This window comes from Callorhinus ursinus, unplaced genomic scaffold (genome assembly GCF_003265705.2).
Source record: "Callorhinus ursinus isolate GAN/ISIS: 27379988/994484 unplaced genomic scaffold, GSC_fseal_2.0 scaffold21, whole genome shotgun sequence".
Taxonomy (NCBI): domain Eukaryota; kingdom Metazoa; phylum Chordata; class Mammalia; order Carnivora; family Otariidae; genus Callorhinus; species Callorhinus ursinus.
The window spans coordinates 14,401,766-14,414,930 of NW_027397083.1; the positions used below are offsets into that span (position 1 = coordinate 14,401,766).

General features: G+C 44.5%; 1 protein-coding gene across 13 annotated transcripts in view; it reads right to left on the reverse strand.

Annotated features, from left to right (window-relative positions):
- Positions 1 to 271: 271 nt before the first annotated feature.
- CD44 (CD44 molecule (IN blood group)) overlaps positions 272 to 13,165 on the reverse strand; it is an 86,634-nt gene continuing 73,740 nt past the window's right edge. For 12 of the 13 annotated variants that reach the window (XM_073904771.1, XM_025878199.2, XM_073904768.1 and 9 more), the window contains 3 exons: positions 11,774 to 11,848; positions 9,179 to 9,257; positions 272 to 3,423 (listed from right to left, as the gene is read on the reverse strand). In XM_073904771.1, coding sequence (XP_073760872.1) covers positions 3,219 to 3,423; positions 9,179 to 9,257; positions 11,774 to 11,848 — 359 coding nt within the window. In that variant the 3' untranslated portion in view covers positions 272 to 3,218. The remainder of the gene's footprint in view (positions 3,424 to 9,178; positions 9,258 to 11,773; positions 11,849 to 13,165) is intronic. The other variant, XM_073904770.1, reaches the window with a different exon arrangement.

Sequence of the window (13,165 nt, forward strand, 5' to 3'; positions counted from 1 at the left end):
TACTCGGCTTTTAAAGAACTAACACTTCAAGATATCTTACTTAGTTTGAGCTATGTGGACCACTTACCACAGAAAATTAAACTTTCTCCCAAAGAAGACCCTCAAGTGGTAGAAGTCCATGTGATTTTTTTTTTTTTTTAGAAAAAATGAGTGTAAAGTTTCAGTCACCTCACAAACTTTAACCTTGTGGTTCTAAGTTACTCAACCCTCCAGATCATCGCAGCTCGGCCCCTCCCAGACTTCCATTCCCTTTAATTCAGAGACTCCTGAGTCTGTTTCCTTTAGACTTTTAATAGTAGCCTTTTGGTGTTTTCCAATAAGTGCTTTCAACTGGGCCATATACATATCATGCTTTCCTCATTACTACTGGTCCATCAATAAATATACAAAAATCAGAGGAAGGGTGTGCTGTGACAAATCAAAGTAACAATGGTTACTGTACATGCATGAACAATGAGCTATTCTTTGAAAACTCAACATAAGTGATTTATAGAAAGGCATACCAATACATAAAGGTAAATGGACCACGTTATTCTTATTCTTAAGTACACTTGACATTTCTAGAGAAGTCAGAGATTCCTTTCTCCCACTCCTCTGCTGTACCAGTATTGAATGAACATTGGCTATGAAATCAATTCTTGGCCTCATGATCTCAATATAAAACTTTGAGAGGTTCTGCTTGAGAATTCCATTCTGCCAGGCTAGAATCTACAAAATATTGATATGAAGGAGTCTCTTGTCCCATTTTATTTTCACCCAGTGCTAAGTTAAAGACAGCCCTCAGGAGACACAAAAGATTTAAGAAATTTTAGGAAAAATTGCATCTTAAGCTCTCTATGCCATTGTTTCAAATGGGAGAGAATACATCCTATTCCATGAACTCTGGGCAGTATTGGAGGGGTATTGCATCCAAGGGCTGGAAGCTCTGGACCTCTCCCATTCTTATTTGAGAACACAGAGGCATATCCAAGTGAGGGACTACAACAGTAATAAAAGGAAAGATCGTACTAAATTCTAAAAATAGAAAACAATCACCTATCTCAGCCTATTTATTGGAAATCTCTAGAAAAGGAAAACCATCCCTAGCTGTGAGACTTGTAAGACAATCCATGACCCTGAAGAAAATCTCGGGACAGATAGAACCTGGCTGGCATAGCCCTCCTGAACCGGATCCTGGAGTGGCTAAAGAGCTGGAATGAGCGTGTCTGCAGCAGACCAGGAAAGCTCTTGGAAAGCAGGGAGCACTTGGACATGGTGACTGTGAAACGGAGGGGCTAGATGTCCATGTCTTTTCTTTCCACTTGAAAATAAAAGGAAAACCAGACAGCTGGGTATGGAACTGGCCAATGAAGTTCACAGAAGAGAAGGAAGTTTTCAAAGATCATGATTGGGAGGAGGTTATGAAGGTGGAGAGGGGAGAACAGAAGTTGGAAATGAGTGCAGAAAGTGGGCCTCTGTTTTAAAAATAGACCCTTCATAATCGCCCCAGGTATAAGCCCAGCCCTGACTAATGTGGGACCTATTTTCTTCTCCTCCTCCTTCTTTTTCTCTTCTTCCTCCTCTTCCTTCGTCTTCTTTCTCTCTCTCTCTCTCTCTCTCTCTCTCTGGTCTTAGCAACATCACCAGTTAAACCTATCAGTTTAGGCAACAGATGACTTTTTATGGGGGCATAAGGAGAGCAGTCTCATTTTTTAGGAGTCCTTGCCTTATAGATTCAATTTCTTCTATTACAAAGCATCTTTGGAAGTTCCAGGACCAATGGGACTTCTGAACCAATGACTAAAGACCGAGGACTTGCCAAGCAAGGGATAAAGCCATTATTCTCTTATTTGGTCATAAACCTGCCTATCTGGTGCTAAGAGTCCAATGGTGGGAAGCCCTGTAACCTTCTGAGGGACTTCCCAGGCACTTAACGTACCCTGAGTAGCAACTATGTCGGGGACAGCTGGCTTGCTAAAGTATAAACAAATACAGTTATAAAAATATTCAGACAGGATCTACACAGCTGCCTCCCCCTTCCCCAACCTGTGGCAATCGGTTGGCTACTGTCTATGCTCTCTTTCATTTCCATTGGCTTCTCTTTTCATTACAAGAGGTCAAAAGGTACTTCCATATTGTTTTTGGACATCACTTCACAGGGTCAGTGTCTATGAAATGGGGTGCCACAAATGGTAGGTCATGCAATGTAATGTGACTTTTCACAGCCTTTCAGGGCAGAGAACTGGTGGCCATTCTCACATAAAAGCAGCTGAGGTTCCTCCCCTCACAACTCTGGTGCTAGGACAGAAGAAAGCTCTGGAGCCCCAGAGATAACACAGCACTATCTTCCTGGATTCTCTTTGAGATTTGGTTGAGTGAGCCTGAATGGGGGGCTTAGTGGCTCTGAGATGAAGACTTTCAAGGAGGGCTTTCTCACATCTTCCTGATGGGTTTTTGGGAACCAGACCTTGCTGGTGAAAAAAACTGAAGGATCACAGCACAAAGGGTTAAAGTGGAAGAAGTACAGATGTTTATTATGAATCAGCTTAAACCCTTTATGCCTCTGACAAAGTAACCAAAAAAAAAAAAAATCATACTGATCAAAGGACCTCCAGGGTTTAATATTTCAAAAACACAGATAAATAGCTTCCTACAGATAAATAGCTTCACCTTTTGGGTATTTCCCAGAAGCATGTGAAAAATTTCCAGGGGCTCTGTAGAAGGGGATGTGTAACCAGTACATTCTGATCCCCTACCCCACTGGAAAGAAATGCCCAGGGACTAGGCTGCAGGAGGAGGGGAGGGATGTGGACCCATTCAAATATCTTCCCAGGGACCAATCCCTCTTAGCCCTGGGGGATGTCCTTAGCTGGCTGCTGTTGCCTGGGAGGAGGAGTGGAGGGAAGGTCGGGGATCAGGAAGATGTATTTGTGGCTTTTGTTAGAAGCCATCCAGAGCATGCCCTCAGGGGTGGAGGCTTCTAGGTGGGAACTGGAGCAGTCAAATTCTTGCAGGTTATCATTTGGGCCCTCATTTCAGAAAGCAATGCTGTTTTTATAAACTGGACCTGACTTTAAAAAATAAAACGCAAAAAACAAAAAGGAGTAGAAAATTTTATACTAAAAAAAGATCCCCAATGAAACAATCAGTAGCACATTGCATCTGTGAAGTGTCCCAGCTCCTTATCAGGGTTATGTCTCCAACTGCCGTTTCTCTCCAAGGTCACCACGGCGTGGGTGTTACACCCCAATCTTCATGTCCACATTCTGCAGGTTCCGCGTCTCGTCGGCTGTCATATACTGATCTGGAGTCTCTGAGGGCTCCTTGTTCACCAAGTGCACCATCTCCTGAGACTTGCTGGCCTCTCCGTTGATTCCGCTTGGCTTCCGGTCCCCCACTGCTCCGTTGCCATTGTTGATCACCAGCTTCTTCTTCTGCCCACACCTAATGATTTAAAAAAAGCACATGAGAAGGTGCTCTGATGACTCAAATCATCATCATTGTTGTCACCACCGTCAACATCACCACGACAGATTTGGATGGTCTGACTGAGCATGTTTCATCTGACTGACGGTTAACCATCCAAAGTGAGTCCCTGAACCAGCAGCAAAAGCATCACCTATGAACTTGTTAGAAATGCACATTCTCTGCCTGACCCCAGATGTACCGAGTCGGAGAAGTCTAGTAGTGGGTTTAATATCTGTGGTTTAATAAGCCCTCAAGGGGGTTCTGATGCACAGCCGAGTTTGAGAATCCGTGGTCACAACTCCAGGATGCCAGGACCAGCATTGTCCCCCTATTGCAGGTAAAGAGAGCCTTACGCTCCGAAAATTCAGTACGTTGCCCCACTTATTCAGCAAGTAATAAAAGAATTGGGATTCAAGCCCTTCGGTGTCTGACTCCTAAGTTCTAATTCTCCTTCCTCATCCTACGAGATGGCAATGTTTGCCTTTTTTAGGCACTTTCGCAGTTCCTGCAGACTTAGATAAACCGTGAACATGATGACTATAAATCATTCTGATTTGTGTATTCAACCAAGTCCCATTACTTCCTCCACCAGTGGATACTTTTGTTGGCCTTATCAGGGTTCTGATTGCATGGTCGGAGAAAAATGAAACATTATTCTAGACGTGTAAGGCTGTATTGATTTTCATTAGTTAACATTGGGTAACTTCCATATAACTCTGGACATAGGAGGCTTAACTACATAAGGAAAGCTATTCACTGATACCACAAGGGTTCTCAGTAACATTGCTCAAGATTCGAACACAGGAGGTCTTCTATGGAAGAGCATGACCTTGATGGTGTCCCTGCCTCTCCCCACCCAGCCTGATGCAATGCTTTCTCTGTCTGGTCACAAGCCTACTGCCGCACATCTAGAAGTCAGATTGCTTAACGGAAGCAAAGCTGCAGAGCCTCATGGCAACAAAAGGGGGCGGGGGAAGAGGGGAAATGGGCTAGCATTTATTGGACACCTCCTGAATGCCAGGCACTTTACGTATAATTTCATGAAATCTGCACAACAACCCTGCGATGCAGCTGTTATTCTAGTTATACAGCAGTGGAAACTGGGGTCCGGGGATGTTTAGTAACTAGCTTGAGGTCACATAGCTAGTAAGACAGACAGAGACAATATTCAAATCTATGCCTTTATGACCAGAAGCCTGGGCTCTGCCCAGCTCTATTCATGCTGCCAACCATCTGGAGATTTGGAAACAGTGTGAAGTCGGAATTGTGCACTTTGCCGCTGGGTATTTGGAGTTGTAGAGACAAAGCCTCTATTATTCATGATTATGGGCCATTCCCTCTAGAATTGCCAAGGCCATAAACTTTAATCTCTTATTTGGGGAAACAGAAATTATACCTCCTCAACAGGAGGTAGGTCCTGTCTCCTCTGGCATGATGCTTGAGGAGGGGAGGAGGGAAGGTTGCTTGAACTTTGGAGCAAGTCTGTGGGGCTGGGACAACGGGCGCAGTCCACATAGACAAGGGTAGGGGCCGCGAAGGCTTGGTTTTGAGAGCTTACTGCTGTGTGGCATGGGGCAACTCATTTAACCTCTCCGACTCTCAGGTTTCTTACCCATAAAATCAAGCCAGTAAGAGTACCAACCCCACAGGATTGTGGAAAGCCCTTGGAACACAGCCCAGCACTGACACATGAGTCTATTATTGTTATTATTTGTTGCTCTTACTCAATGGGATGGGGCAGCCAAGGCCTTGGAAAAGCACCTAGGACACAATCCAGAACACAGTAAATGTTCGAGAAACACTGGCTCTAGTTGTTCATAGAACCAGAGCCATATGAGTTTGGGATTTGCCTGTCTTCTGGCTGCTTCCACCTAGTCATTATATTTACTATGAAGATGGCCCAGAAGGCTGAAGGTGGAAGTCTGCTTGTATTTTTTCAAATTCTCAAATGGGTATCTCAGGTGTTCTTTGGAGGGGAGGAGTCTTATTAAAGCAATTCCCATTTGCCGATCTAATGGATGGCTTAGAAGTCGAATGACACATTGTAGGAAAGTGGTCAATAATCATAAAAAATGTTGGTGCGGGCGCCTGGGTGGCTCAGTTGGTTAAGCGACTGCCTTCGGCTCAGGTCATGATCCTGGAGTCCCGGGATCGAGTCCCACATCGGGCTCCCTGCTTGGCGGGGAGTCTGCTTCTCCCTCTGACCCTCCTCCCTCTCATGCTCTCTATCTCTCATTCTCTCTCTCAAATAAATCAATAAAATCTTTAAAAAAAAAATGTTGGTGCATGGGTGGGGGCTAGGGACTATGTTATTTATTCTAAAAAAAGCGGATTTAAAAAGTGGATAACGTTGAATCCGTAGGGCTCAGAAGTATGGTGCTTGGGTTTGTCCTGCCCCCATTTCCCTTTGGATTTCTGTGTCTCTGCTATCTGAGTTTCTTTAGGAGGACAGGATGATTCTCATAAACAACAAGTCCAATATTTGTTGCTCCAGGCATTAATAAGTACTTTTTTTTTTTTTTTTACATACTACATCACCGGTTTATTACAAAAAAACATAACCCAGGAACAGCCCAATGGAAGAGATGCACAGGGCAAGGGCCGAGGAAAGGGTGTGGAGATCCCCTGCCTCTGTGAGAGCACCAATCTCCCCGAACCTCCCCGTGATCACCAACTCAGAAGCCTTAATAAGTACTTTTAAAAGACAAGTTCTAATTTTTTTTCATTCTTTTTAGTTACAGAACTTTCAGAACACGAGAGAGCACGAGAGCAAGGGGACTTCAGAGGTCGCCCAGCCAACCTCTTCATTATGTAAAACCAGAGACAGTCCAAGAAGTCAAGGGTATCATCTGAGGCTACACGACTAGTTACGGCAATAAACAGAGTATCTGCAACTGAGACTTTCTGACTCCAAAGGTCAGAGATCTCCAGCAAACTGCATCCCGTCTTCACCTCCTTTCTCCTTAAATCTCAGGCCATCAATCAGCTGAGCAGTGACCACGTGATGTGGGAAGAAGATTATTCCCATGAGACTGACAGCTGGTGAAGGCCTTTTCTGCATAGCCAGTAGAGTGACATCCTTGAATCATTCCAGCTTTGGGAAATCTTCTCTCATAAGGTCCTCACATTTTTTTCCTCCTCTTCATACAAATCAGATCAATTCTTTAGGGGAAGGGCACCTAATCCCTCTTGGGCCTCATCCAATACCTACCCACCCAACTGACTCCTAAGACAATTGTCTGCTCTTAAGGAAATGGAATGAAGTAGGATTTCCACTGGAAAGCTGAAATTCAAGGACTCTGGTTACAAACAGCAAGATAAGATGACAATGCGGCATGACGGGGATGGGAAAAGCTAAAGAAATAATAGGACCACTCCATCGGCATCTTTATGATGCATGACGCATGGGTCACTTTGTCCTGGAAGCCCATGGTCAAGCCTTGCACGTCAACTTCAGTGACTGCTTTTCCCTTTCGTCTTTTAACCAAAGTTCATACACCAGTGCCTGGCACAGAGTATGTTCTCAATAAAGATCATCTGACTCAAATCCAGCAAGTCAATGTTGCTGCTAAACCTCAAGGTTCTCCTGGGCTGGGATGGCACCCTTTCCGTGTTTAATCTTTTCTTCCTTGCCACTCAAAAGATGTTTGCTGGAGGAACGGAAGCCTGCCATGGGTCCTTATTTTCCACCAAACTTTCTTTGATGCAAATAGGATTCTGGATCTCTCTAAAATGTAATGTTCAAAGCAAAAAGGCCCCCAGCCCTTTAAGAGGATTGGAAATGGGCTTGCGGCTTTAGAAACGCAGGACACATTAAGGGGCCCGTGGAGCCGTTAACCACCCCCGTTAGCTGCGTGGCAAATCTGTTTTAGATTATCAGATCAGGACATAGTAATTTACGGCGTCCAAGCAGCTACTTTCCCGGTGAGATACTCGCTGTGCCGGATCCCGTGTGTCCCTGTTTGCCTGTTGCTAGGGTGACAGCTGGTCTTGGGACGAGGGGCCCCTTTCTTCGGCTGACAGGCTGGGGAGCGCCGTGTGAGCTAACCAGCCCCGCGGTGCAGACTCCAGCTGCTCTGGGGGACCGCTAAGAGGCTTCTCAGAGGAATCGGCCCCACGGCCAGCATCCGGGGCCAACGTTTCTATGGCGACGTGTGCAAGGCTTAGGGACTGTATATGTGAGCAGAAGGGGTGCAGGCTAGGCCCGGGGACAAAAGGACTTATTTCCAACATTAGCAAATTCATCTTTAATTGAGCAAAAGTAATCTAAGAGAAAACAAGAAGGCTGAGGGAAAGTATAAAGACGAAGTCACGTCATTTAAATTCGGCAAACAAAATCCCTTTCCGTTTAGTCATAGGAACCTCCTAGAAGGTCTTTCTGATTCCTTTTCCTAGTTTTTGTTCCTTATACAGTTGGCTATCATGAGTAGTTTTTTTTTTTTTTATTCTCTCAAAGGTACAGGTAACAACAGCTATTTGGCTTTAATATGGCACTTTTATTAACTTGTACCAGCGTAAAGTGATATTATCTAGTTTCCTCAGATAACCAGAGATACTGCATATGCACTGCACGTGGCCATAGAATTAGCCGTTGCTTTCCAGAAGCCAACAAGAAAGATTCTAGCGTGTTCTCCGGGTCCTCTCCCCAACCGAGGGGCCTCATCTGGCCTGTTAGATGATCTAGTGATACAATAAAGGGAGCCCTCCTTGGAAATACGATTCTTTTATCTTGTTGGAAGCAAGCTCCAGGGACATTTATAAACGGTGGAGTGTTCCTCTGCATGGGCTCAGAGGAAAACAGTGCACCTTTAGAGCATCTTGAACAGGAAATTTAGACTCACACTTTGGAGTGCCCTGTCAAAATTCATGTTGCTAGAATGAGGTTTTTCCTTCCTTTCACTTAGGTGCTATATTATGTCTGGAGCCTGGTCACAGATCAGGCAGGTACATGTACTATTTAAATAACTTCCGACGTGGCAGGCCTTGGTTGAGGTGAGGAGAGAGAGGGACCCCTGAGGATATGAAAACAGCCCATATGCTGTTTGACTGTCTTTATTCAGACTTTTGCAAGGAAAATTCTTCATCATTTCATAGGCCTTACTGTCGGGGAGCTCTTCCTAAGCAATAACCTGAATCCTTTCAACTACAGTTTCCAGAAAATACAAAATAGTATCATTACAAAAAACCCCCAGAGAAACCCAAGGCCTACTTTAGGTAAGGGTTCTAGAAGGTTCTATAGGCCACGACAGGCTAAAGGGGATGACCAATTCCTAGATTTTTATACAGTGTTTTTGCGCATTGTGAGTGCACTTACTAAATACTATTTGATCAGTTAATGAATGAGTACATAATTTTATGCCTTCTGGGTGAAATATTTTATAACTTTCATCAGATAGCGTCTCCATGGGTTTAACCCTGACAAATTTAAGAACCTCGAAAGATTCAACACTATCTAAAAGTGATGGTCCAAATAATCCCAGTGTCTCTTTTATCTAAAGAATGTGCCAGAGCAGGGATTCTTCAGCTGTACTACACACACGAGTCCCCGGGAATCTTGTCAAAACACAGACTCTGATATAAGAGATCTGGGTAGGGCCTGAGATTCTGCATTTTTAACAAGTTCCCAGCATGTCGAGGCTGCTGGTTCCAGGGGCTACACTCTGAAAGTTCATGAAGCCCACATTTAAGTGATGTCCTTTCAAAGCAAAGGCCCCGAGGTGCATCCCCTTACCTTCTTCGACTATTGACAGCAATGCAAACGGCAAGAATCAAAGCCAAGGCCAGGAGGGAGGCCAAGATGATGAGCCATTCTGGTGAGAGTGAACCAAAAGACACCCGTGAGCTTGGGAAACACACGTTGTAAAAACAAAAATGCACTTTATAAATTGACCTGGTCCAAACAAGAACTATACTCAGCATCATGGATAAGTCCAGCCAAATGGTCCTGCCAACTGGCCGATAATACCAGAACAACTCTGCTATAGGCATCTGCCCAACAGGCCTCTTATTTTAAACTCTTATCACCAGTCAGAATTTTCAAGTTCCTCCAGGAGAAGCATGTCTCCAAAAAAGCGTAGAATGACCTGTAGAAACTTGTAAATGCCTTTGGCGCAGTATTATTAAGGAGACTAAAGGAAATTTATGTTTCCCTTGAAAGGAACATTCCTCTCCTATATAAGAGCATCCACCTTACATTTTATTAAGAAACACAAATGGGGGCCATGCATTAGTGGGTGGGAAAAGGACACCCCTGTGGAGGGCTGCACTTCTGCACATTCAACCGGGGCCCAGGCGGGGGGGGGGGGATCATTTGGCAAAACTTATCCTTCAAGGGGCGCCTGGGTGGCTCAGTCGTTAAGCGTCTGCCTTCAGCTCAGGTCATGATCCCAGGGTCCTGGGATCGAACCCCGCATCGGGCTCCCTGCTCGGCGGGAAGCCTGCTTCTCCCTCTCCCACTCCCCCTGCTTGTGTTCCCTCTCTCGCTGTGTCTCTGTCTGTCAAATAAATAAAATCTTAAAAAAACAAAAACAAAGGGTGCCTGGGTGGCTCAGTTGGTTAAGCGACTGCCTTCGGCTCAGGTCATGATCCTGGAGTCCCGGGATCGAGTCCCACATCGGGCTCCCTGCTCAGCAGGGAGTCTGCTTCTCCCTCTGACCCTCCCCCCTCTCATGCTCTCTATCTCTCATTCTCTCTCTCGAATAAATAAATAAATAAAAAATCTTAAAAAAAAACAAAAAAAAATAAAAAAACAAAAAACCAGTTTAAAAAAAAACTTATCCTTCAAAATGTGCATGCTTTTGATTCAGCTTCTGATTCCCCCTTCTGAGAATTTAGAGGGCCTCAGAATTCATTTCGAAGATGTTCATTGCTGTGCTATTTCTAATAGTAAAAGTTGGAAACAATCTAATATAAGAGTAAGGGATCAGTTACATAAATTAGGGCATACCCACTGCATTCTGCATGGTGAAAACAGGAGAAGAATATTTACTGACATTGGAAAGCTGTGGGCAACCAGTTGAGAGTGATGGTGGTTAACTAAACAGCATGCATGCTGCAATTACATTTTTGTATATAAATTACATTTTAAAATGGTGGGAAAGACATCTATGAAAATGGTAACCATGCCATTTCCAGATGGTGGGGTAGCTAATAAATGATTTACATTTTTGTCCTTCGGTTTGTATTTTCTCAAATGTCTCCAACTATCATGTATCGCTTATGAATAAGATGTTATATACAGGTTTTACAATCAAGCTTTAATAGGATAAAAATATGATTTGCCAACTTGAATCCATTCTCTTGCCATGTGGGTTGTGTATCTGTGCCACGAGCTAGAGCTCAAGAACGAAGGAGGATAGGAAGTCATCCATTGACCATTCCCCCTTGGGAGTCTTGGATTTCCTCCCACTTCCTGCTCAGGACCGCCTCTGCCTGGCCTCCACCTAGTTAGGTGAGTGTGGGGAGGGAGGTGGAGTCAGGAGGTGGGGAGGCCAACAGGTGGTCCCATTTCTGTTCTTTTCTCTGGTCTCTTCTGTTCACTCTCACTAGAGCGGGAAGAATGTTGCATATTGCATCTCTGCGCCGCCCCCCTTCCCTGGCAGCCCACTCCCTCTCTCCACTTGCTCCTAACCCAGCTGTGCTCAGGCAAGCTGAGGCAAGGGGGCGAGGTGCACCCTACATTCTTCCCTTTTCCCGAGGGAGGCTCAGCTCCAAGGCCTCTGAAGAGGGGAAAGTTAAAAAGAGAATTTACAACCCTGGGAAAACCCTTTCTTCTTTGTAATCTCCCCCCTTGAAATGCTCCATTTTGAGCCCAAGTCAAATAAAGAATTTGCCTCAAGTGCCTTAAATCTTGATGCTCAGGAGAGCCAGGTGTCCCAGCCCTCCTACCACACGATGTGACTCATTCGGACACTTTTCTTCTGTCTGGATCAGGAAAGACTGTCCCTTGAGAAACAGTTGTTTGGGGACCAGAAGAATGTTTTTACTCCCCCCGCAAAGGCCCTTATATCTCCTCACTGTCCGCAGTGTGAGAAGAAACTTACATGCCCCAACCCCGACAGAAAAGAAACTGGACCAGGATAGGAAGGACATGGGTATGGGACAGAGTCCCCTGGGTGACGGATCACTCATCTGGGAAGGACGCTTTAGAACCTAACATGCCAATTCTTGGGGGCAGGCCAGGGATAGACATTCAATTTATGGGACCCAGAAAAAAAAAAGTTCCATTCTTTCCTACCAAGTGCTCTCACTCACCCTTTAGCTTGCAAAGAATGTGCTTTTTTAGTATCTTTTTTTTTTTTTTTTGGCTGCACAGCTTGAAACTTACCTGGAATTTGAGGTTTCCGCATAGGAAATTCCGAGGTCGTGTTTGCCCCACCTTCTTGACTCCCACTTGAGTGGCCTAAGGGAAAAAAACAATATCTCTCAACCAAAGTTTGGAATGCCTAACGACCAGTTCCTTACAGAGCAGCACGCAGGGCCAACCTCTCTATGCTCTGCATCACTGAGAAGCTATTTATAGATTCCAGCCACAGACGTTTATAAAGTGTTACACGAAAGATATCTCCCCAGAAAAGTTGGTTTGATTAAGGCCAACATCTGGAAATGTCATTGTTCATCAAGAACATGAGAATTCTCACCAGTCGTACTGTGCAGTGTTTAAGACCTTGGGCTCCAGAGCCAGGCAGCCGCCCTCCGCCTCTTGCTAGTGACGTCTGCTGAGTCAAGCTACCCTCTCCAGGTCTTAGTTTTCTCATTCAGAAAATGGGGATAAGAATAAAATCCACTTCACCATAATTTTACAGAAGTTTAAAGAAGTGCACAAGAATGGGAATTGTGTGTAGTTGCTCTGTACCGTTTCTGATTTAAGACCTTGCTACCCAAAGGGTGGTCCCTGGATCAGCAGCAGCAGCATCACGGGGGGAGCCTGCTAGGAATACAGAATCTCAGGCCTCACCGCAAGCCTACTGAGTCAGAATCTTCATTTTAACAAGATCCCTAGAGGATTCAAATGCGCTGGAAAGTCCAAAGCAAATCTAACAATCGCATCCAGTGTCTTCACAGACACAAAAATAAACATTACAAAATAAGGGTTTAGGGGGCAATGGTCCTTTCTGTCCAGAGAAAATCACCCTATTGGAGTCCCTGCTAATATGTTGTTGAAACATGCCTTGTTTTCAGAAGAATGAATATTTTCTACCACTACAAAACAAAATAAGGAAACAAGCAAAGCATCTCAAACTGGAAGGAGACGTAACAAGACTAAGAATCCACAAATCTGATCGTTTGAACACTATGTCAAAAACTAATGATGTACTATCTGTTGGCTAACTGAACATAATAAAATAAAAAAGAATCCATAACTCCGCATGGGAGACTCATCAAAATGAAGGGGGCATCGTGTTTTCAAAGAAACTTCTAAGACATCTCGTGAAGAGACTCACCTAAGTTAAAGCTTCATCTTTTGCTTGTGTTTTTTATGCTTCCTCCTCTGTTTCAAAACAAAATTTGAAAATATCCCACAAAAATGAACTTGTTCCCTCCTACCCGTGGGGAACCCACTGCAAAATTCTGAAGTCTACCAAGGGAAGAAAAAGCAAATCAGGGTAGTCTGTCTGGCTAAGCAATGGATGAAGATGGCCAGGGTTGAATTAAAGGAAGATGTCAGCGGAGAGTCAAACTTTAGACAGTGGACGGTGCAATTTTGATGATGATGGTT